Below are 27,981 nucleotides of genomic sequence, written 5' to 3' on the forward strand. Positions count from 1 at the left end.
AACTCGATACACTACTTTCTAAATGTTGACAGTGCACACCACACTTGTATGAATTAAGTTATAAGGCTTTTTGGCCATTTTTGATCAATAAATCATGAAGTTAACCTTGAAGACCTTTGCAGATGTAAGCCATATTTTAATAGACTGTAGGGGTGTAGAGTGGGGTCATGTTAACAAAGATTTATCAGAATCCATTCAAAGCTACCATGTTTACAGGCAGAATATCGAACATCCACCTGAAACCTAACCTCCTTGGGGGTTATAGCCACTGATATAGTCAGAGTTAAGTAGCTCCAAGCTGCTGTTGCTTTGCTGTTAGCTTCCTCCATGTTACGTTAGCACTCCCGCTGCTGCTGATGTGTGATGATAATAATAATGGATTGGACTTATATAGCGCTTTTCAAGGCACCCAAAGCGCTTTACAATGCCACTATTCATTCACTCTCACATTCACACACTGGTGGAGGCAAGCTACAGTTGTAGCCACAGCTGCCCTGGGGCAGACTGACAGAAGCGAGGCTGCCATATTGCTGCCAGTGTCTTGCCCAAGGACACAACAACCAGGACGAACCGGCAACCTTCCGGTTACAGATGCGCTTCCCAACCCCCTGAGCCACGGCCGCCCGTGATGTCATAAAGCAGATGAAATGAATGTATCGGGTGTGGATCAGCTCGTTGTCACTAAGCTTTGTGAGTCAGGATGAGACCGCCACATCAGATCAGTGCGTCCCCAGTTAGAAATGCCTGTTAATCTGACATGCATGTCTTTGGACTGTGGGAGGAAGTTGGGGTAATCTCTAATAGATCTCAAAAACAGTTGTAGTTTGGAAAATATGTTTTCGTTGTGCTCTCTGAACGCATCTCTTCATCTGCAATTCCCTTTTTTCTCTTTTCTCTCCTCCAGCTCAGCCTCCAGGACTCCTGGCTGCACAAGCTCAATGGCGGGATGGTCCTCTTCACCTTCTTCATGTGCCGCATCGCCCTCTTCCCGTTCATGTACTGGATGTACGGCCGTCACTACGGCATCCCTCTCTACAGCGTGCCCTTCCACCTGCCGCTGTCTGCCAACCTGGGCAACTCGTGCATCTTGGCGCCGCAGGTCTACTGGTTCGTCCTGCTGTGCCGAAAGGGCTACCGTCTTTACCAGCGTAGCCGCAGCCCGGCCTCGTCTCCCACGGCCGACACCGCCGCCGTCACTGACAGTTCAAAAGATGATTGATACGCGGACCACGACCGCTTGCTCTAGCCACACACTCAGCTACTAACGCTCAGCCCAACCATCGTACTGTAGTACACCAGGACTGCCTGCTCTCGTTCCACAACTCCCGGGCATTTTCCGCACACTTCAACCAACTCCTCTGCCTACGTGGACCTCTCCACCTCCAATCTAACTCTACTACTGAAGTTTAGTGATTTTAATTTTTTTGGGATGTGACTCTGGCCTGGATCTCGCTGAAGTGCTTCACTGTGTCTGAATACATTTACAGCACTGGAAAAAGAAGAAGAAAAAAAAGATTGTTTGCTGCACTGCGAGTGAAATGTGGAGCAAACGTACCAGAAACTAAAGAGGAGATATGATCCTTACTCCTACTGTTTACAGCTGCTGATTGGAAAGTTCTGTTACAGTGTATGTTTGTGGGTGTTATGGCTGGTTTTCATTTAAGAGTAACATGTCAGATAGCTGGATTTCTTTTCAGATCATTTTATTTGTCACGCTGGTGACAAGGATTGGGGCCTGTGGTGGGCGGCATGGAAGTTCAGGCAGTATTAGCAGAGATAGGAAATGAGGAATACGCGTCACCAAGCAGCTACATCTTTACCTGGTTAATGTGATAGCCTCTGACTTTTCACCAGTTTCTCATAGTGCACGCCATTACCTACACTCGTGTTTCCACCCTTCATTTTCAGGTTTATAGTTTTCCATTATCTGTAGGGAACTATTTTTGACACCATGATTGATTAAGAAATGGCCCTCTCTCACACAGGGTTTTTTTTTTATTTTTTAAAGAAAACAGTAATATTGTAATGTCTTGCCCTGAGATAATTTTTTCTCAGGTGTGAAGTTCAGCTCCTCAGCAGATAAAATTAAAAAAATCATACCTGGTTTAAATTTGGTCGAGGTCATCTTCTCATAGAGTTTTTCCTAAATTTAAGTTCTGGCCACTTTGACTTGTTCCTCCTCGATGTGTGGTGGCTCTCCTGCAATGGATCCAAACTGTAACTGCTTAACTTTTGTTTTGTATTCTCAGTTAAAATGGGGAGCATCGACGCCAGCACTAAAGTACCACACTGTCTTTAAATGGCCACCAGGAGACGACTTTTCTGGCTGCAGAAAGACTTGGAGGGAGGGATTAGCCCTCACCTCACTTTCTCTTCGACCACGATGCTTTCCTGACGACTTTATGGGCTCAAGCGCTAGTTTCAGGGTCAAATTTTATAGTCAATCTAAGGGCCTGAAAGAAGGATTATCCAGGATGTGATCACTTGCTCCACCGCTCTCTCGTCACATCTGGTTTTAAAATACCAAGATTGCGACAGCAGGAGCTCTCAGCTTGTAGCTTGATAATTTTGTGACGTGAGGGGTGGCTGTGGGGGGTGAAAAGGGGTAGACGTGAGAGGAAGTAAAGCTAATGCAGGACAGTAAAGACACCAGATCATCAAAGTAAAACAGGAAATAACCAAATGAGAGGTAAACAAGAACTTTTAAAAAAAAATGGGTTTAAACTAAGGATCCTTTTGGGACATATTTGGTCGTCCACAAAAATTATTGTTATTTCTCCCTTGTTGCTACACGTCCTGCTCTTCTCACCAGTTATGATTCTTGACACAAAAGTTGGATCAATTCAAAAGAAAACCTTACGTTTGTTCACCTTGAGGTTGACGGTACGGTGTGAGTGGACAGGAAAGGACTTCCAGTGAGTGATTTTAAAAAAAAAAGAGAAAAGAAACAGGCCCCAACCGAGGTGAACGGTAAGATTGGACCAGTGAACTTTATGCCAGGTATGATTTTTTTTGGGGGGGGGGGGCTTCTGTTCAATGCTTCTGTTTTTTGCCTCTAAACGTCGCTCAGTCCAGTCTGATGGGGTGATGTGGAAGGTACCATGAGGCCCGATGAAGGTCAAGCAGCTCCCAGCTGAACTCAGGGGCAAGGTCAGAGTGATAAATGGAGGGGTGTGGCTCATTGGGCCAAACAAACCACAAACAATCAAATAAATACTTCAGATTATTTATATGCACTTGTGTATCAGGGGTTGCACTCATCACATAGGGGTTTTTAGAGTTACATTAACTATCACTTAAATTAAATATATATCCTGACTAGAATAGAGAGGATCATTTTATTGTGCAAAATTCCAGTTATTATGAAAGAAATGAAACTTCTTACGAATTAATCAAATCAGAAAACAAAGAATTCTGCGTATTATGCATTAAATGTCCTTTTTTTTGTTTCCTGTAAATTCAGTCTATGCAAAACAAATGTTGGTGCATGTATAACTGAACTAACATCAGGTCATATCAAGCTCATCCATCCCTCATATGATGTGCTCTTTGCACAGTTTTCTAGGAATCTGTGTTTATCTCTGCTCTACATTTCAGTCTTATTACTGAGTCTTAGTTGTTTTAATTTTTTTATTTATTTATAATTGCGTAATGATTAAAAATAACTTTATATTCATTGTTAGTTTGTTTTAGTGCACATGGACACATTAGAGCTGAATCAAAACTCACTAAAAATCCATTTAAATGGAACGTGGCGCAGCTTACAGCTAACAGGCATGAAGCAAACCGCCTTATGTTAATCCAGAGTTTTTGTGTCTTTGCTTTAAAATCTAAATTGTTGTCTCCCTCTTTTTGGCAGCTTCCGCCAAGCTGTTGTATAAATGATAAAGTATAATGTAACAGTAGTACAAGCTGGAGCACAGAAAGCTTCTGAACTCTCTTTTGCCCACATTATTGATGGGATCAAAGTGACTGCTCGTGTTAGAAACACATTCTGCATGACAGCTCAAATATTTTCCCTCTGTGAGTCTGATCATCACAACTTGTTGTGAAGGGGGGAGCTAAAGAAGAAGCCTGTTAGCTGAGCAGCAGTGTGGGGAAGAGGAGGCGAGCCGGGCAGCTGAATGATGGGCTTGTTTGTCGAGGTCGGCTGGAGTGCGTCAGGGTGCTTTTGTTACTGCAAACATTCCTCGCTCTTTGTGTTGCTTTTCTGCATCTTTCAGCTGAATTTCTCCCACTTTCTCTTTTGATGATTCTAATAGTATTAAAAGAATTACGATATCAGTTTATCAGCTGTTATTTTTTTTACATACATGTAGAGGGTTTAAACATTCTCCAAATCCCAAAAAAATCAGATCAATCCCCAGTTAAGGCAGTGAGTCTGGGCTACCTTAACTCTATGCAAGTAAAACTGCGCTTCTCAGCATGTATTTACACACAAGGTGTTTATATTCATACTAAAGACAGAACTACAGTTCAGAACTGTGGATGTTTTTATCCCAGATTCAGGTTTCAGAACTTTACAACTCTCACGCACAAAAAAATGGAGTGCATCTAGTGTCTTACACTGCAAGGAGGTGTTAATGATAGGAGGTTGTTGTTTCAGCACCCTACGCTGAAGAAGACGCGTCTCAGTGGACTATCTTCTTCCCCACTTAAATGTCCTCAGTGTCTGGTCTGCTTCTGGGATGACCTCTGAGATTGAGATTAATAAACTGGGTTTGAGTCTAACAGCTGGTTTAAAGTCTCCACTTTCACTGCAGTTATAATCAATAAGTTCCACTCTACTTAAAGTTACTGTCCCACTGTTTCTGCTCCTTTCATTTATTTGAACTCAGCCCCATCTCTTGGTTTGCTGTGAAGCTAGCAGAGCAGAATGAGCCCTCACCTCCTCTCTGCCGCCCTCTGCTGTCAGGCCCATCCATTGCTTGTCCACTCTGAAGGCTGTGCAGTTGACATTAAATATCTCAAGTTTTCAGCCAGCGTGACCTCAAAATGTAGCGGAAAAAACTGACAGGTACATTTGTTTTCTTGTGTTTGGAGGAGGGGACAGAACAGAAAGAATTTTGCTGTGGGAAAGTGTGTGCTTTTTTGGTTTGTTTGGGGGTTTTGTGTGATACCCTAAAGTTGAGCCTGTCTTCATAGCTTGCATAAATGCCATCTTGTTGACTTTTTCCTAAGAGGACTTTTAGAAGATTGTTCTGAAGCTTTTTTTTGGCCTGGATTTGGCCTCTCTGCTAACAGGATGTTGAAGTTTAGTGGCTTCACTAATAAAATTCAGTCTTAGTTTTGAAAGCGTGGGAAAGATGTTTTAAAATGTTAAAAAATTAAAATATATAAACATTCCAGTATCCTTATATAAAATTGACCCCAATTTCAAAACCTCAAATCCTTTATTAACCGTTTTTCATCCCCTATTGGCTCATTTATTTTTGTTTTTTCATAGCCAGGCGACAACAAGCCACATTACTTTCATTGCTTGAGAGCGTCACTGCCACATGAAATCATGAGTAGTATAAATGCATATCTTTCTACATCTATCACTCAGTGGGCTCTGATTATAGAAGACCATAAATTCATCCTCTTTGCTCAGGGTTTGATGAACTTGTTAGGAAACCGTGTGTGTAATGTCGAGGTTTACTGTAAGATGACGAAGCTATGAGACTGATTCTGAAGAGGATCACAGTGTGCTGTTTATTTCTACGTGATGTTTTTCAAAGCATCAGTTTTCCTTTCGGATTTTTCTCGTATTTATGCCTCCTGACATGGCTTGTGATAGTTCAGCTTCTAAGGGTTGGTAAACCAAAGACTGATTGCAGTAACTATAGTCAGATTCTTTTCAGTCTTGTCTTAATGGCTTAAAGTTACCCACATGTCACCCCAACTAAAAACCTAACTAACCTCCCATTTTGTCGTCCTCTCTATAAGCTCACCAACACTGGGATGTATTGGAGGAAAGCCTACAAGTTTGGGATCAGTTTGTTAATTAAGGGAAAAGCTCATTTTTAGCTCCATAGTTTTATTCATGGGCTCCACCAGAGTAGCTTTGCATGATTCACGGTTCAAAATCATCCTTGTTCTGTAACATTCAAGGGTAAATTTAAAAAAATGTCTGAACGACATTTAACATGAGCACCATTGTTATGACAGAGAATCAGGAAAAGCACAATTGACCCCCCCATTAGTCATAAATTATTAATGATGTTTAATAGATGCCTCCCACCAGGTGCAATCTGCTTGAAATCAAAGTGGTTATCACTGAGTTAAGGGTATTGCATGCCTAACCTCTGGGCAAAATTCAGTGCAATCACCAGGCATCGCTGTACTAATCCTACTTCAGTGTAACTGCAAGGTTTTATCATTTTAATCTCCTTGATAATTACATAAGCAAGACGTTTCTGTTCATCAAACTAGACACTGATGTACTTGTCCTCTTGCTTTCCCACAACTTTTGCACTGTTTCTGTTCTGTTCAAGGCAGCTGTTTTCAGCTTTCCTGTTTTATACAAACTGTGAATCAATTGACTTAGAATACTCTTGAGGTGTTTCAGAAGAAAGCTATTTCTCTTTTTCTGTTTTGCGACTGCAGCCTAAAGATTCTCAACAAAGGTACTTTGTTTCAAAAACAAAAGCATTTTGAAGTGACACTAGACCTTTTGGGAGCAATGTGCTTTATCTTTTTAGCACAGTGGCTGAAAAGTCATTGCTAATGTTATGTTTGGACACATTAATACAAAAATCATATGAACTTCTTATATGTAAGGTTGTATTTTAACCTTGGAACACCTGTTCTATGGTTAAACTGGGAATATGGTCATTTAATCCACCTTTGAACAACACTGGATCCATTGGACCAGGCTAATGCTAGCATAGGCTAACGCTCGTCTAAGCTAGTGGTAGCATAGGCTAATACCAGTATAGTGCGTTCTATTGTCTTGGAAGTCTGAGCTGGGAGTGATGTCATTTCCAGTAGTAAAGTCATAACAGCAAGACAAAAAAATGATTTGTGTTGCTCCTTGGTAAGGTAGAATCATACTTCAATAGCAATACAGGGAAATGTACCACTGCTGTACTTGCATGCATACAGTTTGAGCAGTGCTCTGCATATGATTTATTTAGTGGCAACGCACATTAAAAGTTTTATAGTTTTATCACTTTTTACATTCCCCTGGATAAAGTTAGCCCTGTTGGGGCTGCTCAGACTTTCCAAGTTGATAATGTGATGTCAGGGTGCTGTGGCCAGCTGAAAATTCTGACTTCTAATTTTAAAGTACAATGGAATGCACTATAAGCTGGTCGCAGCAGATGGTAAGCATGATTTCAAGCTAATATAGACAAACACTGCTATAAAATATGTAAGCTAGGGGTAGCATAGCTTAACACTAGCATAGGCTAATGCTTTTTTAAAGTAATGCTAGCATAAACCACTATAAGCTAGTGATAGCATAGGCAAATACTGGCATAGGCTAATGTTCTTATGCTAGCATAAGCCAGTGCTGATAAAAGCTAACAAAGTCCTACATAATGCTGAGTAATAGCTGCCTTTTTCTTTTTTTTTTTAAATGTTGTTGTTTGAGACAGAATACTCCATGTTAATCATTTAACATACACAACAGTGCTATAATATTGAGTGGCTGTAGACTGTGAGTGATTGAAGCTTCAAGTTAACCCTTAAATGTCTTTTCGCAAACTGTTAAGTTTCCATGCTAATAATTTAGCTTTGGCTACTAATTTGTTATTTAAAGAGAGAATTTAGCGGCCAATTTCTATGTTACTATCATCTTCATGTTATTTAAAGGTCAAAGTTGTGGATTCTTGAAATACAAATGGGGACAGTGGGGTCTCTTCAGGTCTTGTGACAGAGGATGTGGTAGTTTGCTGCTTTCTTTAGTCTCACATATCCATATATCAGGTTTAAACCTTCTCTTTCTGACTGGAGCTGGAGGAGGTTTAAAATAAACTGTTGGTTTAAAAGCTACGATGGGTTTTTAAATTCTAACCAAATATTCTCAGCAATTTAGATGAAGATTATGTGTGCTGGATTTGGGGGTAAATTTAACATTAGAAAACAATATTTTGCTGTTTCTTCTGATGAGATGTCAATAAAATATATTTAACCATAAAGATACTGAACGGGTTAGAATATTGAGCACTGCAAAAAGGAAAACTGTGTTGCTGGTACTGATTTTCATCTGTGGACAGTGAACCAAACTTGGTCTCCAGTGCCTTGTGAAAAATCTATTTGTGACACCCATAAAAACTCAGTTAAAAAAAAGAGCTAAGATGGCGGGCAGTGTTTACAGGTTGTGGCTGTATTTGTCATGTTTGTTGTTGTCATCCTCAAAAAGAAATTATATTTCAGTTATTTTTGGTCTTCACAGCAATCATTAAGACTTAACTAATAGAAGCAAGATTTCAGAAGGTATAAAGTTGGCCTATGATGCTCGTTTGTATTTCTATTCTTGTTTTTCTCAAGTTACTTTGCATGACTCAGGGTTCAAAATAATTAGTATATGTTGTATACTTGGCTCTTGAGCAGTGATACTTCCTGCCCCTTTAAATGAACTTTTCCCCTCCCACAATGGGTGGGGCTTCTTTACTTAACATATTAGGGATGTCCACCAATGAGATCATACACAGCCAGGTGTGAAAAAAAACATTTTAAAACCAAATGTTTAAAGCAAAACTGATTCTGTTTTACATAATTATTTCAAACTTTGATCATGTTAAGAGCAAAGAAAATAGATGGCAGAAAATATGGAAGAGCATAATAGGTTCACAATCTGAAACAAACCACCACACGTATATGGACATGTCTTCAGTACACTTTATTTGATCCTGCTGAAATTATGGCATTTATGTAATAAATATTCTAATATTTAGCATTTTATAGTATTTCATTAGTACTTGAACCATTCAAATGTCTCTCATAGGCTTAAGTTTGTTTGCAGTGTTTTCATCGATTTAGCGAGATGTTTCTGTTTTAGAAGTTTGGATTGAAATCTTTCTGTCCATATCACTGGCCCTTCCTGATTGACTTAAATGCAGCACTTTCACAACCTTTAACACTTCCTGCCCTGCATTATTTTTGATAACATTCTAATTTTTCATACATGTATATCAGGATTGATGTATCTGTCCTTTCTTTTTTGTAGTGTGACCGTTCGTTTTTTTGTTTGTTTTTTCGGGGAGGGGGGGTTGAGGAAATTTCGTATCTGAAAATGAGACTGGAGTGTTTTATGAGATAATATGAGGAGTCATGTATTGTTGCAGCTTGTGAATTCAGAGCACCCCTTTAAAATTCAATAAATTTGATTTGGTAGACTGTTTTGAACAAGTCTCTACTTTATTTTTTTTATTTTTTGGCCCATTCTTGGTTATGTTGTTGTAGTGTAACGTTATGGCCACCCAGAGGTGCTGCTGGCTCAAGCTGAGCTACTGGAGTTGCACTGTAGAGGCTACATTAAGGCATTAAGGCTGGACTTCTTTAAAATAAAGCATAATTTATATGCTTCTTTACATGTGGGGGCTATGGAGATTAAGTTACATTTAAAGTTATTTACCACTGTTAAGAAATCAAAGATATTTTAACAGAATACCATAAGAAATTGCCTTTTTTTTTTTTATAAGTAATTTTAAATAATTTTGGGACATTTTCTAAAATGAGTTAAATTTGAAGTTTACTGTGACATAAAATCTGCATCTTTGGGTAAAATATGATTTCTTTTTTTCTTTTTTTTTTCGTTGTTGAGTTTGAACTTAAATTAGGCTTTTTTTTTTTTTTTTTTTAATTAAGTTTTTTTTATTTTTAGTTAGAAATTGATCGCACTTGCTGTTTCCGTCACAGATTTTGATTCAGGAGTCTTTTAGTTCTTTTTCGTATTCTGTTTCTGATATCTGAAGGGATGGCAAACAAAAAAATGAAGTTTGGGGTAGTATGAGGTTGTATTTGTACAGGCTGGATCAGCCCATAAATTCCACCAATGAAGACAAATAAAAACAAAAAACAGTCAATTACATACAATATATTAAAAATAATGGTAAAAACACAGTTCAAAGTGCAGTAATGTGCATATTTATTTCTCTTTCTAAAAACAACTGATACTACACAACCAGAAAATGTCATTTACACCAATGAAGCTAGCACTGAAGGACAGTGTGACAGTTATATTGACATTTTTTGCCAACATAGCATAAAAACTCCAGAAAGCTCAAATGTCAGAAAGACAGGTTTAGTCTGAGCAAGTTGTTTACACAGAAAAAGTCACAAAATTCAAAAAGCTATTTTAGCGTAGGCAAAAAAAACCCCTGATGAGTTTCTAGCTGTAAGCTCATCATGCTGTTTAAGGGATATTGCTCATTGTGACTAAACATTTTAAAAAATGTTGCATTTATCTCATATCAGCTACATTACCGGTATACAATATATAAGCATAAATTATAAAATTACTTGTGACTTATTATCCTTTCATTTTTCATTTACTGTAAAGTAACTATGATTTCATAAAGCTTAAAAATGTACCAATGAGGATCCCGATCACCCCCACCAGCACGGCCAACCCCCCCAGAGACAAAACACTTGAACAATTCTGGCCCCTCCTCCTGTTTCATGTTTTCCCGCCCCCTTTATGTCCCAAAATAAACACACAAACCTGTTGCTTCCAATCTGAAGAGGCACATTTTAGCTCATACACCATGCTGGGCAGCAGGGCCAGCGGGAGGGTAAAACGTCCAGGAAAATTCAGTAGTCGATGCCCTGCCACGGAGGAGGGTGGCAGAAAATCATTTGCCACTTCAACTGAATTCCTTTGAAAGGTTAATTTGATCATCTCCTACGCGCACTGAGTAAATGATCTGCCCGTGCAGCACATAATCTCTTTTTCCAAGATGTCATTGTGCACGAGTTTTCCATGACTTATAAATAACAACTCTCTGCTCTTGCTTTGGCCAGATGAGAGGGAAGAGTAAGAGAACACGCATGTTGAGAGAAATCCTCCATGGAGCTTGATGGGACTTCAGTGAGTTGCTGTCAAAGGAGTCTGTCTGCGACCTCCTTTTGAAATGTCCTGTGACTTTACTGGAAAAACTTTAATGGAAAACGTCGGATGTCCTTGAAACACTTTTATAAGGAGTGAGAAGAGAGTGCAGACTTATTTGATTGGTTTAATTTGAGGGGGTAGAGGAGAAGTTGAAGGTTTGCTTTAGAGATTTTTGCTGAGGCCCCGTTTCTGGATTGAAACTAAGGGGCGTTGAGGGTTGCTGAAGAAACCATGGATGAAGCTACAGAGCGGGGTCAGGAGGCAGCGATGAACGAGGCTCTCGTTCACTTCGAGGCCACGCTGGAAGCCGCTGTAAGGGAGGTGCACGTGGACGTTAGTGCTTTCAAGCATCGCATTGAGCAGAGGATTGAGGAAATGTGCATTTCCAATGGACCTTTGGCTGAGGCGGTTACCAGACTCCAGGAGGAGAACCTGCAGCTCAGGGCAAAGCTGGAGGCCCTCAGCCACCTGGTGGAGGGTCTCTCAGGGGTGAAGACTGAGGCGAAAGGGAAGAGCAAGGAGCAAAGACTAGAGAACGGCCATGTACAAATTCAATCCAAGAGCCAGGAGGAGCAGAAGGGTCTGTTTAACTCTGAAAACAACCAGCCGGGTCAGGCCACGTCCTACGAAGCGTCTGGGCTCAGTGGAGGATCGAGCCAAGCTGCTACCCCAGCCCCTCCTCCGTGGAGAGCAAAGAGAAATGCTGAGATTAATGTGAGTATTCAGCCTGTATTTCCACTGAATAAAGAAATACCCAGTAGAATATGTCCAACCCTGTAAGATCAGTAATTAGCAGTGGCAGTGGCCTCAGATGATTAAAAAGAACAACATGAGGGAACCACAGAAGACTTTAGGGGTACGTTTGTGAGTGTGAAGACTTCAAAAACATAAAATCAAAAAGCCTGATGCTTTTTTCTTTAATCTACTTATTGTTTACAAATCCAGATAAACTTTGTCATATAGCGTAGCCAGGATTTCAAGGATAGTCCTCCTTTCTCTCTCCACATAGACCAGGGGTGTCCAAACTTTTTTCACTGAGGGCCACATACATAAAAATATAGGAGGGGCTGGGCCACTTACTAGAAATTAGGTATATAACCTTAACTTTAGTGTATTAAAATTAGAAAAATCACTTACAAGTGGTCGAATATATTATATTGTTGAATATAATTAAAGACAAAACTGCCTTCATCACAGCTTTCCATAAATGGATCTTTATTGATTTATTCAGAAAAAGCTTTGGTAGCTCATTCTCAGAACAGCAGCCTCAGATTTCTTCTTAGACAGAAGATTTACAGCACAGAGAAAAAACAATAAAGGGGAAAATGGGACGGGCACATTTCAAGTTTGTTATTTAAGTTATTAGGCTTAGCAACACACCTATTAACGTTCGTTTGAAACCGTTATCAACATTAACAGACTGAACTGGACTTAATAACAGGAGTGCATATAATTTTAGTAAATTATTCTGGTGAGTATCAGCTGCGCTGGGTGTAAATCGGGACATCCAGCCGCGGTGCTGATCGCCACTCGTGCCAAAAATCTAGACAAATGTCACTTGATCAAGGAGCAAATCTGCGTCAGATGAGATCAGCTGACTTTGCGTGTACGTGGGCAGTGCACAGCGGTGTGTACTCTGTGTGTTAACAAGAAAAGCGCATATAAGAAAGTGGTGTGCAAAAGCAGGGTAGTGACAGAATTGATGCGCATTATTGATATTTGAAGCATGTGTACCTGCACATTAACACACGGGTACTGTGGAATATATTTTTTACTCACCTAAAGTGCTCGTCCACTCCCCGCAAAAAAATAGCAGCTGTGCGGTGTCTGTGGCATCACTCTCATCGTATGTGATGGAGTAAAGATCAAAAGCACAGCTTTATCAGACAGTTGCAGTTTAATGTTGGCTGACAAGTCTTCAACAACTGGATTTCTGGACATGCTGACGTTGTTGACGGGCGCATTATTTCGGTGACTTTAACGAGGCCGTGTTTTATGAGGTCTCCATCTGAAAAAGGCTTGCCATGTCTTGCGATGAGTTGGGCGACCTCATAGCTGCTATTGTAGCCTTTTCCTGGACCTTTTGAGCACGAAAAAATTACTGTTGCTGACCCCGCAGGAGAGCTACCCTTTGCTTTAATTTCTGCTCTCGATCAGCACCAGTGTAGGATGCATAGGCCTGATGTTTGGTTTCATAATGACGTCGTACATTATACTCTTTCATAACTGCCATAATTTCAGTGCAGATCAAACAGACACACGTCCCCTTGAATTCTTTGAAGAAATATTCACTCTCCCACCATGTCTGCATTCACTTTCTACCTTTCGCTTCTTTGGTTCTGCCATGTTTAGTAACTAACTTGGGCTAAATTTCTTCTGTGATTGTCCTTTTTGGTGGAGCAACTGCCTCGATCGACAGTAGCTCCCCCTGGTGTTAAAACTAAGAAGTGCAATACACTCAAGCAAAAGTTGAAGTGCGGGCCATATTCGATTCTATTTATAAAATTACTTGCGGGCCAATTAAAAATGGATCGCGGGCCGCAGTTGGCCCGCGGGCCGGAGTTTGGACACCCCTGACATAGACTGTTTACCTGCATGCTACAGCCTGCATCACCTGTCACCCTGCTGACAGGTGATTAGGTGACTCCAGTCACAAACTAAGACGCTTCTAGAACCAAGAAATGTGTCCCTAGCCTAAAAGTTCTTCACATTCATACAGGTTATAGAGCAGCAACAATTGTAGTATCTCCACCAACAAGGTTGGGTGATGGGTTCTGTTATCTGTTTGTTAGCTGGACAACTCATCTCCATGTGCGTGGAAATTCACCAGAGGTGGAATGTGACCCATTGGGGTTGACCTCCAAATTTTATTTTATTTTTTTCAGGAATATTAACCTTGACACACAAACACACATACATCAAGTTAAAATAAGAAAAACTGGCAAAGACGAACTGGAAAAAAAAACCCAATTTGCTTTTTGTAGTAAAATAACCATCTGAAATGCGATTATATGCCACCTGCTTTCACAAATGACAGCTTTTAGTTTTGGAGGGCATCGACAAACTCAATGACAGGCACGCCTGACCCCATCCAGCATCGCTGTTAAGCAAACTCTCTCCACATGAATGCTCTGAGCTCCTTCCAAAATTCTTTTTGCATTGCTGCAACATCCCTCTTAACTGGATGCTTCTTAACAGAAATCGCATTTCTGTACAATAATTTTATGCAGCCATGACTGCATCATGAAAACTGCTCCTTTCCAGGTGTTAAAAACAAATAACCCTTAAAAGATCAGATGAAGTAAGCCTACCTGATCTCTGTTCACACAGCTGTGACACAGCTGAGGGATCTATAGTAAGCCCTCTACACTATAAAGAGGACAGAGGTCTAGTGGTTATCACTGATCATATACTAAGGTGTCTTTAACGGGGAAAGAGTTCAGTTAATCCTGGTTTATCTTATACAGGGCTTTGGTGTAGCCTTTGAATTGATCCCGTTGAATTAAGCTTTCTGCTGATTGGCTGTCCCTCACAAACAAAAGATTAGAAAAGCTGGAGCCAGAGCTGTGTATTTTGGATGACCATATTAGGACATCCACCATCACTGATATCACAGAGAGCCAAGAGTAGAAAAAAACAGCCTGAAATTGGGTATTTCGAGCGGATTGAAGCCTGAGCTTTTCGCTCACAGGGGTTGCATTTACAGCTCAGTATTTAAAACTTTATTACTATATGTATAAACACATATGACAGAAGTTTAGAAAAAGCATAATAGGTTCATGTTAATAGTTGAGTAATAACAGAGTAATACCATTCAGTTTAATTTAAGCACTAATGAGATTCTGTGTAATCATCATTTTTGAAACTAACCCCACCACAAACACACACTTACCCTCTCCCCCACCCCCCATTCTCAGCCTTCTCATCCTCATGGCCCGCTTTTATAACAGCAGGTCCTCCAAAGGGCAAGTGTATTTTTGGCTTTGCGATTCAAAAGAGAGCTGCAGCTCTTCTGAGCCTCTGCATGCTCTTCAACAACTGCAACTTTCTAGCGCACATAAACACCAGCAAACATGCAAGTAAGAGAATCACGCTGAAGTGATCGCTTGATGCACAATCAAGGGCGAAGCGGATTTAATGAAAAGGGCAGGAATAAGAACGGCACGCTGCACGACACGCTTCCAACGGCGGCCTCGGTGCACGTACGAGGGGGGATTGTTCGATATAACTCACATGCACACTCTGATGACAGGTGTATAAATAAATCCACATCCTCTAACCACTCAGGAATCTTGTTTCCCCGCCAGTCCGAGTCTCAGATCTCCTAATGGAAAGTTGAATTGCGTCTATATCCCTGTCGGATAAACTCTCCCCCAGCACACACCCTGAGGGGGACAACCAGCTGTCCTGCCAAAGTGCTCGCCCTGCCAGCATTTCTGTTTGCTGAGGTCACCTGGTCTTTTCCCAAACATTGATCCCCCACTAGTCTAACATACAGCAGTTCACCCCCCCCCCCCACTGCCCCCCCCCCCCCCAGTTTTTAAATGATCTCAAATGATTCTTTACTCCATCATTTTCAACTTTAACAAAGAGACTGTATATAAAAGATGGAAGTAGCTAACGGTAAATCACTCACTGTGTTCTGTGTTATGGATATGCAGACATTTTTTGGGGGGCTGTTATGTGGAATTTTTTTTCCAGAAGTGGCAGCAGTCAATAACAAAGTGTCAGTGTCAATAAAGGTGGCCACGCCCCTAATGTTAAGCCTCATTATTCAAAGAAAATCCCCCCCAGTAAAGTTAGCTAAAGTTAGCTAAAATTAGCTATAAACATCAAACCCTTCTTTTGCACCAGACTATTTATTTCTGATGTAAAGAGATTGATGGGGTTTCACTTCCTTTTGGAGGCAACCCCAAGTGGCCACTAGAGGACCTGCAGTTTTCAGCCACTTTCAACTTAGTCTTCCTTTTTCAGCCTCAGAGATGGCTTCTTAACTTGCTTGATCTACCATCACTCTTCATATTATCCAGGATAAACAGTTAGTAGGATTGGATAAAGTAAATCCGGCTCCATGGATACTCGGATGAGAGACTGTACTCGAAAACAGTGGCTGTCATGATGCTACCACCACCTGTTCAATAAACAGTGTAGTTATTGTTTATTGCCAGAGCCACGTGCCTTAAGATGTAGTGTCTTTAGTGACCAGCAGGAAATCTCCGCTGTCAACACCAGATGTTCATACTCAACTTCAACTTCTTAAATAATACCTATAAACACCCGGCAGACTGGAAACAACACGACTGGAAGATGTCTGAAGAATCTAAACACACACTTAATAATACTTGCATGAGTTTTCTATGAATCAGCTTGTTAGTAACTCTCACTGCACGTTGAAAATGAAGTGACTGCTACATGGAGCTAAAGAGAACATCAAAAGGTTATTAAACCAAAACAGTGAGGTTAAAGAAGTTAAAATGCTATATGGAGTTGAGTGGAACTCCAGAAGTGAGTTATAAGCTATCGTTAAGAAAAGTGCATTAGCTTGATTGCTTGCATCCATTCATCCATCTTGTTAATTTTTCTAGAGCTAGGTTTTCAGGGGGCTGGAGCCCATCCCACTTGAGACTGTTTGAGAGGTGTAGTGCACTCTGGACAGGTCACCAGTCCATCACAGGGCTAACACAGAGACAGACAGATATTCATGCTCACATCCACATCTTCAGCTAATTCAGGTAAATCACTGGGCTCGGGGAGGAAGCCAGAGCACCCCCTGCAAACTTGAGCCCAAGCTGACCAGGAGGTTTGAACCTATAATTTTATTTTCTTTGTTGTGAGGGATAGCCACCCCTGTGTTGTTTGTGTGTTTGTATCTAACCAAAGCATGTTTCTAAGAGGGAGGTTGTTGGGTGTAAACCCATTTAGAGGTTGCAGATACTATCGAGGTCAGACGGAGTCAGACATCAGCTACTGTGGAGCCTTCAGATGATCATGGTGATAATCTCCCTCTCGATGACAGACTGGATATATACGCTGTGCTATGAGCACTGCTTGTCTCTGGAAAGCAAAAGGCTGCAGGGTGGGAGGTGGACTGAATACAGGCCAAAGCTTTGTGCTGATATACTTAGGTTGAGCAGCTTCAACAGCACCTAACTCTGATTTCCAAAGCATCCATTTGGGGCTATATTGGGACGTAAGAAGAGTGCAGCGGAAACTCTTGCAAAGGGGCTGATTGCAAAATCTAAAATAGCCTCTCAGTGGGAACACGGGTTTGTTGGCCACAGCTGTCATTAAAGGAGAAGCTGTCAGCCGTTAACAGCTGAAGATCACACATCCAGAGAAGTGAGCACAGACACGCACACACACAAACAAGTTTGCGATGAGTGATAAAGGTCTAAAATTAATTTTAGCTGTGCACAACAAAAGCAAACTGTGAGAAGTCCAGTGAGTAAAGTTACCAACGCAAATGTATAAACACAATATAAACACTGTATATGTTGCATAACTTGTTTAACATGCAAATGATCGACTCATTTGCTCCTCATCCCACCCCCTCATGCTTTCCAAAATGCTAATGTCCAATATCTCCACTCTTACAAACACAGCCACATGAAGCAATGATGATTTTACTGGACGTCCCCTCAAAGTGATCATTGAACCCTGAAAATGCTTTAATCATCAAAAAATCATCAGTAATGATAATGTTAGTTTATAATTGTTCATCGAAATAAAAAAAGTGGGTGTTTTGACTTCTCTGCCTCACCTAAACAGGGAACTGAAGCAAGAGGGGAGAAGAATGTCGCTCATGTAGCCACCACCGCGCAAGAGAAACAGGAAGGTAGGCAGCTTCACCTGCACATCCAGACATTTTACTCTTCAAGCTGGTTTCATTGTTGGGTTCGTGTTCTCTGCAGACCCTGATGTAACCCAGACTGCAGAAGCTGCTCCTCAGTCCCACCGAGCTCTGACCGCCATCACCAAACCGACCTCAGAGTCTTCATCTGTGGAAACGCCCAGCAGGCCCGGTCAGTTCATGTCCTCTATGGCTGGATTTACAGAAAGACATTTAAAGTGATCTTCAGCTCAGACGTGAGCTTTTATGTTTCATCTGCTACACTGACGTTGAAACAGTTTATAATACCAGGGAACAAAGTAAATGCATGCAAGTCTAAAAACCCCGAAATGATATCCACAAAACCAAATGTTTTTCTATATTTTGCTTGCAGTGTTTTGTATATACCTCACAGTATCCAAAATATCCCATTTTAAAATGCATTTCCTCTCACTGGTTATACTTATTCCATCTTATTCCATGCCATAAAACCCAGATGTTGTTTGCACTTGCAGATATTTATATTGGCATTAAAACTGAGCTGTAAAAATGTGCACTGCAGTGGATTGTATTTACAGTTGTGATCAGAAGTTTATGTACACTAATCTTGGGGAAGAAAGTCATTTTTTAATCTGTTCTTTTAACTATACATACATGCTCACTAATATTTGGTTAAATGCACGTTGCTTTTGGTATCCATCAAGCTTCTTTATATTCACGACTGAATATTTGACCACTCTTTTTGGTAAAATTAATTTAAATTGGTTGATTTCCCACGATCGACATTGTTTTTAAGCATAGTCCACAAATGAATAGGTTGAGGTTGATCTTCGGCGAGGCCATTCAAGGAACTCAATCTTACCTAACCAGCTCTAATGTGTGCTTGGGATCATTGTCTTGTTGGAACACTCAGTTTCAACTATACAGCTGTTTATTTGAGGTGAAGTTGAAGAATTTTGAGGTAGTTTTGCTTTTTTCTTATTCCATCCACTGTTTATAATGTACCAGTGCCTCTGGCAGCAAAATAGCCCCAGAGCATGATGCTACCACCACCATGCTTGAAAGTTGGTACGGTATTCTTAGGTTTGTAAGCGTCACCCTTTCTTTGTCATGGCCAGATAGCTTAATCTTTGCCTCATCTGACCATAAAACGTTTCTTCAGAAGTCAGTTGGCTTTTTCGACGTGGGCAGCTGCAGATTTGGGTCAAGCTTGAAGGCATCGTTTTTGGAGCAGAGGCTTCTTTCTCTGCACCGTTTCACCGTGGACAGAGGTGCTGGTATTCCAACAGTTTCTTATTCATGGCAGGCTTGAGCCTTGGTGGTTCCTGGCTTGTTCATGAACATCCTAACCAATTTCCTCTCTCTCGGCACATTGGTGGGACATTCATATAACTTATATAGACTTTTTGAACTAATAACCTTGGAATCTGCAGTTGTTTAGAAATTAATCAAAGAGACCTTCCCAGCTTGTGTAAATCTACAATTCTCCTTCTTCGATCTTCACTGAGTTTCTTGGATTTTCGTCTTGTTTTGAGTATGAGATGAGTGCTATCAAACAAATCCTTAGCATGGCATGGCAACTGTAAATGCACTATTTTTGGGGGGGTTTTCAGTGTCAAAAGCCAACTCTGAAGCTCCATGTGGGGAACCTGTCTAATATTGTAGACAGGTTCCCCACATGTCGTCTCAAGGTGCTTTTTACCTTACAGTAAAAAGCACCTTGAGACGACTGCTGTTGTGAACCGAACACTACTGACAACAACAACAAACTACAACAAAAGCCATCACTTCCATTTGGACTTCGGATTCTTTCTTTTTCAGATGCTGATGAACCCCAGCCTCATCTTCCGGTGACGGCCATGACAACTAGAGCCAGTTCAGAGGCAGCTAAACCCGCTCAGTCTGCAGCACCTAAAGCAGCAGGCGAAGCCGGAGAATATCCTTTTATAAGAGGTCAGTTAGTTTCTCTTTATGATTATTTGTTAGGATGCTAACCTTCAGGACATGGAGACCCATCCAATAATACAAAAAGTATCAGGTCAGGGCGCCTGGAGGAGTTTAGTCCTCAATTAAATATGAAAATGTCTATGCATAAGTAAGAGCAGAAGTTCACCTGTCATTCAAGATATACAATTTAGCTGATACCATGAAATATATGAAGTGCAAAATAAACACATGAAGTCATTTTTAGTTCTTTAGTTTGAATTCATTGACAAGGTGGCGTCTTTTTTCACGGTCCGTAGATATTCAACAAACTCTTGGATCAATTTGACTTTCTGTTGGTTACAAAATCCACCTTTTTTTTTAGCTTAGTTATGATTTCATCAGCGAAAACAAACTCACCTACAACAAAGTGAGGAAAACAGAGTGAGGCAGCATCCGTGTCAGCAGTATCAGATCCTATACTGTGACAGAGAGGTGCAGTACTTTCAACAATTCCATTCTTTGTTTCTTGGCTCGACAAAACCCAAAGTCACACTAAGAGACAATGGGTACGCTTTCTGTTCCAGGCTCTGAGCGCTCTATGTGTAATTTCACCGCTCATGTGCTCAAAATTGGCCTGCTGAGTGTTGCCTACTTCAGTCAGACACATCATCAGAGGAGCAGGGGATAAAGATACACAAAAAAGATTTTAAAATAAGAATGAGACAGCAAAGGGTGATGGAGTGAGTAGAACAGCAAGAGCGCAGCACTGCAGAATACCTCTAATCTTTTGATCTATTTATTCTACTCTCACTGCTGCCATTTATTTCTAACAGGACAGCTGTTTAGAGGTAATCAATCAATTTAACACTGAAAGCTACTTGGTGCGTATTGCTCTAGCATGAAGTGTCCAAAGGTAATAGCTAACATTAGCACAAAACTTAATTAAATAATTGACAAAAAATAGTTTCCCCCTTTTTATGATGGCATGCCAACAAACATGCTGATGTTTGCACCTTGTTACGTTCATTAGAGCTTGAAGCGAAATATATACAGCAATTTGGCAAAAATAACATTAGTGCCAGTTTGCGCTGCTGTAGCTTAACAACACGACTTCCTTTTATTTAGATAGTAAATTATAGATCATCAGGTAAATCCAATTCAATCCAATCCAATTTTATTTATAAAGCACTTTAAAATACCCAGCACAGGACCAAAGTGCTGTACAGAAAATAAGTTAAAAACAATAGAATAACAGAAAACAGCAAAAATAAATAAATAAAACACCTAATACATGAAAAATTAAAACAGCCCTATATTAAAAAACAAGCTAGAGCAACATAGACTCAACTAAAATAAAATTAAAAATAAAACCAACATCTCACACGGTGTCAAAGGTCAGGGTAAAGAGGTGGGTTTTCAGGAGTCATTTAAAAAGAGGCAGAGAGGAGGCCTGCCTAATTTCTAAAGGGAGATCGTTCCACAGTTTTGGAGCTGCTACAGCAAAAGCAGGATCTCCTCTAAGTTTACGCTCAGTCCTGGGTACATGCAGGAGCAACTGTAGTAAAACATGTTCCTGCAGCAGAGAATCTGCATCACACTTACAGCATGCAAAATATGAAAAGGATCATCAAAAATGTGGTGCTTACAGATGATTTCACACAGAAACTCTGAACATATTTGAACACAGCCAGCTCCGACACTGTAAAAAAAGTTTGTTAAAAAACGGTACAATGGCAGCAGAAATAAACCGTAAAATCCAAAACAGTAGATCTCCGTAGTAGAAACAGTTAGTGGCTGTAAATGAAGAAACAAGACATCATTTTAATTTTTACCGTCATAATATGTAGACATATTTTTACTGTGAACATATTTTTTTCCGCTAACATTTTCCTGCATATGCTACAATGTCACAAGTAAGAGTTCGTTTTTGTCTGAATTACATATTTTACAATTATGTCTAAAACACTTCTACAGAAAGAAGTTGTCATGTTTGTTAAATCATTTTGATTTCAAGGTAACATGTTTGTATTAAAACTTTAGCAATTAGTTTATTAATTAGCTGATTGACAAACATTTGTTCAGCAACTATTTTGATTAACGGTTTCAGTTGCTTTCAGAGGGAAAAATGCAAAACACTGCTTTTAAGATTAGAATTAAAACTTTCCTCTTTAAAGCTTACGGTCAGGCCTGGATCAGGGCTGGGCCTGTGTGGGTTCAGGAAGACCTAGTCTTGACTTTTTTGTGAACCCAACAGTGGAGAAGTGTCTTTAAGTGTTTTACACTTTAGGTTTTTTAGTGATTTAGCTTCTTTCCTGTTTTAATGCTGTATCATCTCCATCTGTGCAGGTGGAGCGAAGGAACAAAGGCCCCAGGCATCCCAGGATCAGTCAGCCTCTGTGTCTCAGACTCTCCCCCATCTTCCTCTCACAGTGTTAACCAAAAGCAGCTCTGACACTCCTGCTTCATCTAAATCTGATCCCAAAGCGGTTTCAGCGCCAAACCCTTCGATGCCAGAGTCACCGACGATAAAGCGCGGCGAATATCCATTTAGACGTGGTGCGTGCACTGCCGAAGTATCAGCAACGGTGTTTTGTTTGGCCCCCTATTTTTAAAACACGCTTTATTTCATCTCCTCTTTAGACACCAGTGAAGCCAAGCCCCACTCGCCTCTCTCTGCCATGACCAAACCCAACACGGAGTCTTCTTCGTCTGCTTTAACGGTTCAGTCTTCAAGCCTTTCAGCTTCACAGGACGCTGCAGTGAAACCCGGAGAGTATCCCTTTAAACGTGGTGAGTCTGACCGAGGTCGTCTGCTTCTCATCTGTTCCTATTTCCATTATTTTTACAGTTATTTATTTTTATGTTGTATCTTCCTTTAACTCTATTTTCAATTTAGTGCCAGTACTTAAGACACCCAGCCCCAGTTTAAAGAGAAGTGTGAGCTTCCCTCAGTCTGCAGGTAAAACTTCTTCAGGCCTATTAAAAGAGATAAAAGAAGCTTGTGAGTTCTCTCTGGTTATGCCTACTCATTACTTGTTGCCACCTTTTTTTTTTTTTTACAGAAAAATTACTTCCCTCCAAATCAATCATAAAATCTGGCTTCTCACCTAATTTGGAGAAGTAAGTTGTAATCAACAGCCCTGATTAATCTGAATAGCTGCTTCAGTCAAACTTCATCCAACTCCATCCTAATGTTTCGTGTTGTCGTCCGCTGTTTCTCCACAGGAGAGCGAACAAGCCAGTGGGGGGCGACTTTAAGCAGGACGTGATGAAGTCCCAAACGCTTCCACGCTCCAATGGCGCTCAAGCAAAGCGAGCCTTGTTTGAAAGGATGAACTCAGAGCCTATAAAGTAACAGAATACAAAATAAGTTCTGCTTTTTCACCTTTTGTCACTCTTTATTCTGCCATAAAATAAGCTGTGTTTGTCTCCAACAGGCCAAAAGACTCGAAGCCTAAACTGAAGCGGTCTCAGAGCTTTGGCGTGTCCAGTGCCAGTGGTATAAAACAGATCCTCTTGGAGTGGTGTCGCTCCAAAACCATTGGCTATCAGGTATGACAAGCTGGATATACATTTCTGTTCTCTTCCAGTTAGTAGCTCTAAAACTAATTTTTCTATCATTATTTTTAAAACTTGAACATTTGAATAGCTTCATTGTTTGTGACAGCTGGGGAAAAAAATAAAGGTATAAAACTACCATTCTGCTGATGGTTAATTCCACAGACTGTATATAAAGGATGGGTGTAGTCACCATGATGTCACCCACTGGTTTCTGCACGACAGACATCTAAAAGATAGATGGAAAAGATGGATCTGTGGAAATGCCTTGAACCTGCATTCTTTTTAACAGCCACCAGGGGGAGATAAGTTTTAGTCTCACTGAGGTTGTTCCAGAGTTGCCCGCCGTATCCTCCTGAGAACCAGCCTATTCATTTATGTCGTCTGTAATGGACATTTGTTTTTGGTCTATATCTTTTGACTTATTTGAGCTATCCTAATAAGTCCTGATTGAATAAATAGAAGACATCCTGGTCTTTCCATTGATATCTCTTGTGTTTGGGTGGCCTCTTAGCGCCAAAGAGGAAGGAAATCACAAAGTTCAATGGGAAGCCCTTTTTTCCTCGGTTATTAGGAGGGTTTTAGATGTGATACAACCACTGGTGCTGTGGGAAAATGTGTATATTCTCTGACTGGTTGACAATATTTCCTGGAGGTTTCTGGCTCTCGCTGGGTGAAACTAGGTTCAAAGAAGGTCCTTCACAAAAATCTTCCTAGTGGTTGCATTAATTGTGACCAGATTGCCCCTGATGTCTTTAGTTTTTTGGTGTTTGTCTGCAAATACTTACTAACAAGTAGCTGAGCAACAGTAAAACTTGAAATAGTGCAATGCAAACCATAAATCAAGAAGGTTCACCTTCAAAATAAAAGTTTCACCTTAGTGCTGCAACCAACATGTTTCAAAAGGTGGAGCTTTTACTTGGAAGGCAAATTGTCTGCGTTTTTGGTCTGTGTTGCACTTTTTCAAGTTTCACTACAGCTTGGAGTGTAGCTAGACGGTGTTTTAGAGAAGTCCATCACTTCCATCACTATGACTGCAGTCATTTTTGCCAGCCAGTTGGGGAATACATACCTTTCGCTAGCAACAGGGCTAATCTATAGATCTGTGTGATAGAGGCTTTGGCAATCATTTTTGCTTCAACCTCCACCTATCACTTAGTTGGTTGGCAATTTTTCTCGTCACTTGGTCTTACACTGTCACCGTGAGTTTCACAATGGTGGACAAGTTAACGTCACATGGTTAGTGGTCACCAGAAATGGGCAGTAACGCGTTACTTGTAACGCGTTGCTGTAATCCGATTACTTTTTTCAAGTATCGAGTAAAGTAAGGGATTACTATTGCAAAAACGGTAATTAGATTACTGTTACTTTCCGGCGTCCGTTGTGCGTGGGAAGAAAACTTCTTTTTACAGCAAACCCCACCCCCCCCTAAACTTCCAAGCAAGCGCCGAGTGCGCTACGACGTAATGGGAAATTCACAGGGAAACTCGTGGATTTTTCCACTGACCGCTGCGGCACACCTGCACCAGGGTAAACCTCCGCATACCCCACTCCTGCTATACAGGTGAAAATAGAGCAAAAGGACCGCTAGTCTTTGACTTTATTTATTTTCTGCTGTGTTTTACTTGCATCTATTTGAAAGACTGAGTGTAAACACAAAAAAATATATATTTTATGTGCTGGAATGTGCAGAAAATAGGTTTAAATATTAAACAAATTTCTTCCAGTCAGAGAATGTTGCATATAATTACATTTTTGCTTGATGCATAAAGTTAAAAGATTAAAACTAATAAAACAAGTTTTAAAAGGGGATGTTTCCATTTGATTACATTTTGTATGATGGATTATGTAGAAAAAGTAGAATTGGGCTGAAAGATCTATCGCTTTATCACCTATTCAGGTTGTAAATTGTGTTTTTAAAAAGTAACTAAGTAATTAATTACTCTTGAAAAAAGTAATCAGTAAAGTAACGGGATTACTTTTGGGGGGAAGTAATCAGTAATTAGTTACTGATTACTTTTTTCAAGTAACTTGACCAACACTGGTGGTCACATGTCTGCAAAACATCAGTTAAAGACAGTAAAGATACTGCTTTCAGCACCGATCTGAAAACACCAATCTCAAGGCTTCAGAATGGGATCTGGCAAACCATTTGTTGACCTCTGGCTGCTGCACTCTGGACTCATTCGATTTGCCAACATGAAGTCTTTTTCAGGTTGCGTGCTAAGTTATCAGCTACCGCTAGAAAGCTTGGTTAATAAGCTGTATCCATAAAGAGGTTCATAGCAAAGCAAAGATTGAACTTTATGGACGGGCGGTCTTCATCTCCTGAGGTTTCTGGCTGGTAATTTCATCAGGAACAGACACTGTGTATTAGTGAATATTGCCAGCTTTGCTCTGAGTGAACAAATAAATGAAAAAGAAACACATGACTGTTTATTTTCTCTCAGAACATAGACATTCAGAACTTCTCATCCAGCTGGAGCGATGGGATGGCCTTCTGCGCCCTGGTCCACTCCTTCTTTCCTCTGGAGTTTGACTACAACTCTCTGAACCCTTCAAACCGCAAACACAATATGGAGCTGGCCTTCACCACCGCAGAGTAAGCTGGCTCGAAGAGCCACTGAGTGACTGTGCAGTGTGATAAAAGGTCTGTTTTAGGTGGAATAATAAATTGCTGAAGCCAGGAGAGGTGACACTCTTGCAACAAAAAACTAAATTTACCATGTTTAACCCTGTAATGCCAAGTGTATTTATGAGAACGTTACATCATCAGTGTAATTTTTAACTCTAACCTACTTTGGTTTGTTTAAGATTTAAAAACTGTGAGGAATAAATTGCCCAAGTGGTTGGATATAGCAATTATTACAAAAATTAAAACTAATATATGCATTCTGATACTTACAGAAGGCTTGATAAACAAAATTACAATTTTCTGCCAATTCAGTTCAGGTTTTACTGGATTAAAATAATTAAGGGAAAAAAGCTTGATATATTTAGAAATATAAAGTCATAAATTTGTGAGAAAACACAAGGGAGATCGGAATTTTAAAGGCTTACATGTGAGAAGTAAATTCAAAGACTCTCAGTGAATACTGGACTTTTCCCCCCCATAAATGTATAACCTTATTCTCAATGAATATCACTCTAAAAATGATTTCTGGATTACAGTTTTTATCATCTAAAAATCCTCCAGGTTATAGTTCTTAAATTAATCACGTTAAACCCAGAGATTACACATTTTAATGTTTCACAAAAATGCTTTTTTTAAAAAAAATTTATTTGTATTTTTTAAAAATTTGACTTATTTCATTTACGTAGCATGGCTCCAATAGGAAATCATAGTGGTGATTCCTTTGTTTTGCTAATGTTTTCAAACACAGTGCTAATTGCTAAGTGTCTAATTTGTCAGTTAATAACGATTCAAACACGGGCAGGTTCATACTGAGCACCAGTGACAGGAAAGAGTCTGGAGACAGACGGCGAGGTCAGTGGGACAAGTTGGGATGGAGCTAGATGATGTAGCGAGCCCTAAAAGACAGCAGCCGAAAGAAGAAGATAAATGTATCAGTTTAAGCACTAAAAGGACGTTCATGGTTTTGGTTAAAATGTAACCTTTTCCACTTGTTTTGTGGGCTTGTTTCCTTGGTTACCATAGTGAAGCATCCTCTCTCAAGAATCCCACTAGTACTTCCTGTTTCAACATCACTTTCAGCATTAGCATGACTGTTACAAGAAAAAAAAAGGGAAAATTTAATACCCAAACAAATAGATTAATTTGTCATAAAATTAATAATAATTGATAATCATTAACTTTGTTTGTGTAGTGAAGATCACCCTTTGAATAACAGCACTGTTAAAGGTGTGGCCACTGGAGATTTATTCATTTATTCATTACATTTATTAACTCTTTAAAAAAATTACATGAGAGGGTTCTTTTGTTTGCTTACATCCTAAACAACTTTGAAGTATGTAAACATGACACTGGCAACAACAGCCACTAGTTTACTCCTATTTTACGTTGCATTGATTTGCTCATAAAACATAATAATCTACAGTCGTACACATTTGGATGTGCTTTAAAAAAAGAGTGGCTGTTTTAGTTTTTGTTCATATGCAAATACATTTATTGCTTATTGAACTGCTTTCTGTTTTATTCACCTTTATTTCTGTTTCAGAGAGCAGGCTGACTGTCTGCGTCTGATCGAGGTGGACGACATGCTGGAGATGGGGGACAAGCCAGACCCCATGTGTGTGTTTACATACGTCCAGTCTCTCTACAACCACCTGAAGAAGTTTGAATAACTCTTGAATCAGAGCACGTCCCGAAGCCTACACGGCGCTGACCACGGTGTGCTGTGAACACTTTGAGCCTAAAGTGAAGCAAGCTAACAGGAAATCTCAGTTGTCTGTGGCCAATCACAAATATGTTCATCAGTTTTATACTGTGTGTGTGTACCTGTACTCACCAGCTTCCCACAGTTTCTTCAGCATTTATAGTGGATTTCTTAAAATATAGTTTCCTGTGGCTGTTTCACATCAAATAAGGACACAAACATCACATGTAATAAAAGGAAGCGTTGTCTGCAAATGAGCAATGTCCTTTTCTTATAAAAGGCTGCACACTGGC

At 40.2% G+C, this 27,981-nt stretch overlaps 2 protein-coding genes across 4 annotated transcripts in view; both read left to right on the top strand.

Moving 5' to 3' along the window:
• Nucleotides 1–9,336, top strand: part of tlcd3a (TLC domain containing 3A) — a 41,746-nt gene extending 32,410 nt beyond the window's left edge. Inside the window, exons 5-6 of one of the 2 annotated variants that reach the window (XR_014876347.1) lie at nt 905–2,890; nt 2,941–9,336. Coding sequence is in view for 1 of the 2 variants with exons in the window: in XM_085173925.1 (XP_085030051.1) it covers nt 905–1,219 (315 nt within the window). In the remaining variant the exon portion in view is untranslated. Of the gene's footprint in view, nt 1–904 lie in introns of both variants that reach the window. The other variant, XM_085173925.1, reaches the window with a different exon arrangement.
• Nucleotides 9,337–9,802: 466 nt separating this feature from the next.
• On the top strand, nt 9,803–27,942 carry LOC146510391 (uncharacterized). 2 transcript variants are annotated; one of them, XM_085173923.1, is made up of 13 exons: nt 9,803–10,844; nt 10,951–11,752; nt 17,807–17,873; nt 17,950–18,060; nt 19,689–19,820; nt 22,140–22,349; nt 22,434–22,583; nt 22,690–22,752; nt 22,856–22,913; nt 23,019–23,144; nt 23,231–23,345; nt 25,802–25,953; nt 27,530–27,942. In XM_085173923.1, the coding sequence occupies exons 2-13, from the start codon at nt 11,270–11,272 to the stop codon at nt 27,654–27,656; spliced, it is 1,794 nt and encodes a 597-aa protein (XP_085030049.1). In that variant the 5' UTR covers nt 9,803–10,844; nt 10,951–11,269; the 3' UTR covers nt 27,657–27,942. The 2 variants fall into 2 exon arrangements, with proteins under 2 accessions (XP_085030049.1, XP_085030048.1); XM_085173922.1 differs by having other exon boundaries at nt 9,803–10,814.
• The last annotated feature ends 39 nt before the right edge of the window (nt 27,943–27,981 follow it).

The sequence above is a fragment of the Neolamprologus multifasciatus genome, chromosome 10 (assembly GCF_963576455.1).
Source record: "Neolamprologus multifasciatus chromosome 10, fNeoMul1.2, whole genome shotgun sequence".
In the NCBI taxonomy this organism is placed as follows: domain Eukaryota; kingdom Metazoa; phylum Chordata; class Actinopteri; order Cichliformes; family Cichlidae; genus Neolamprologus; species Neolamprologus multifasciatus.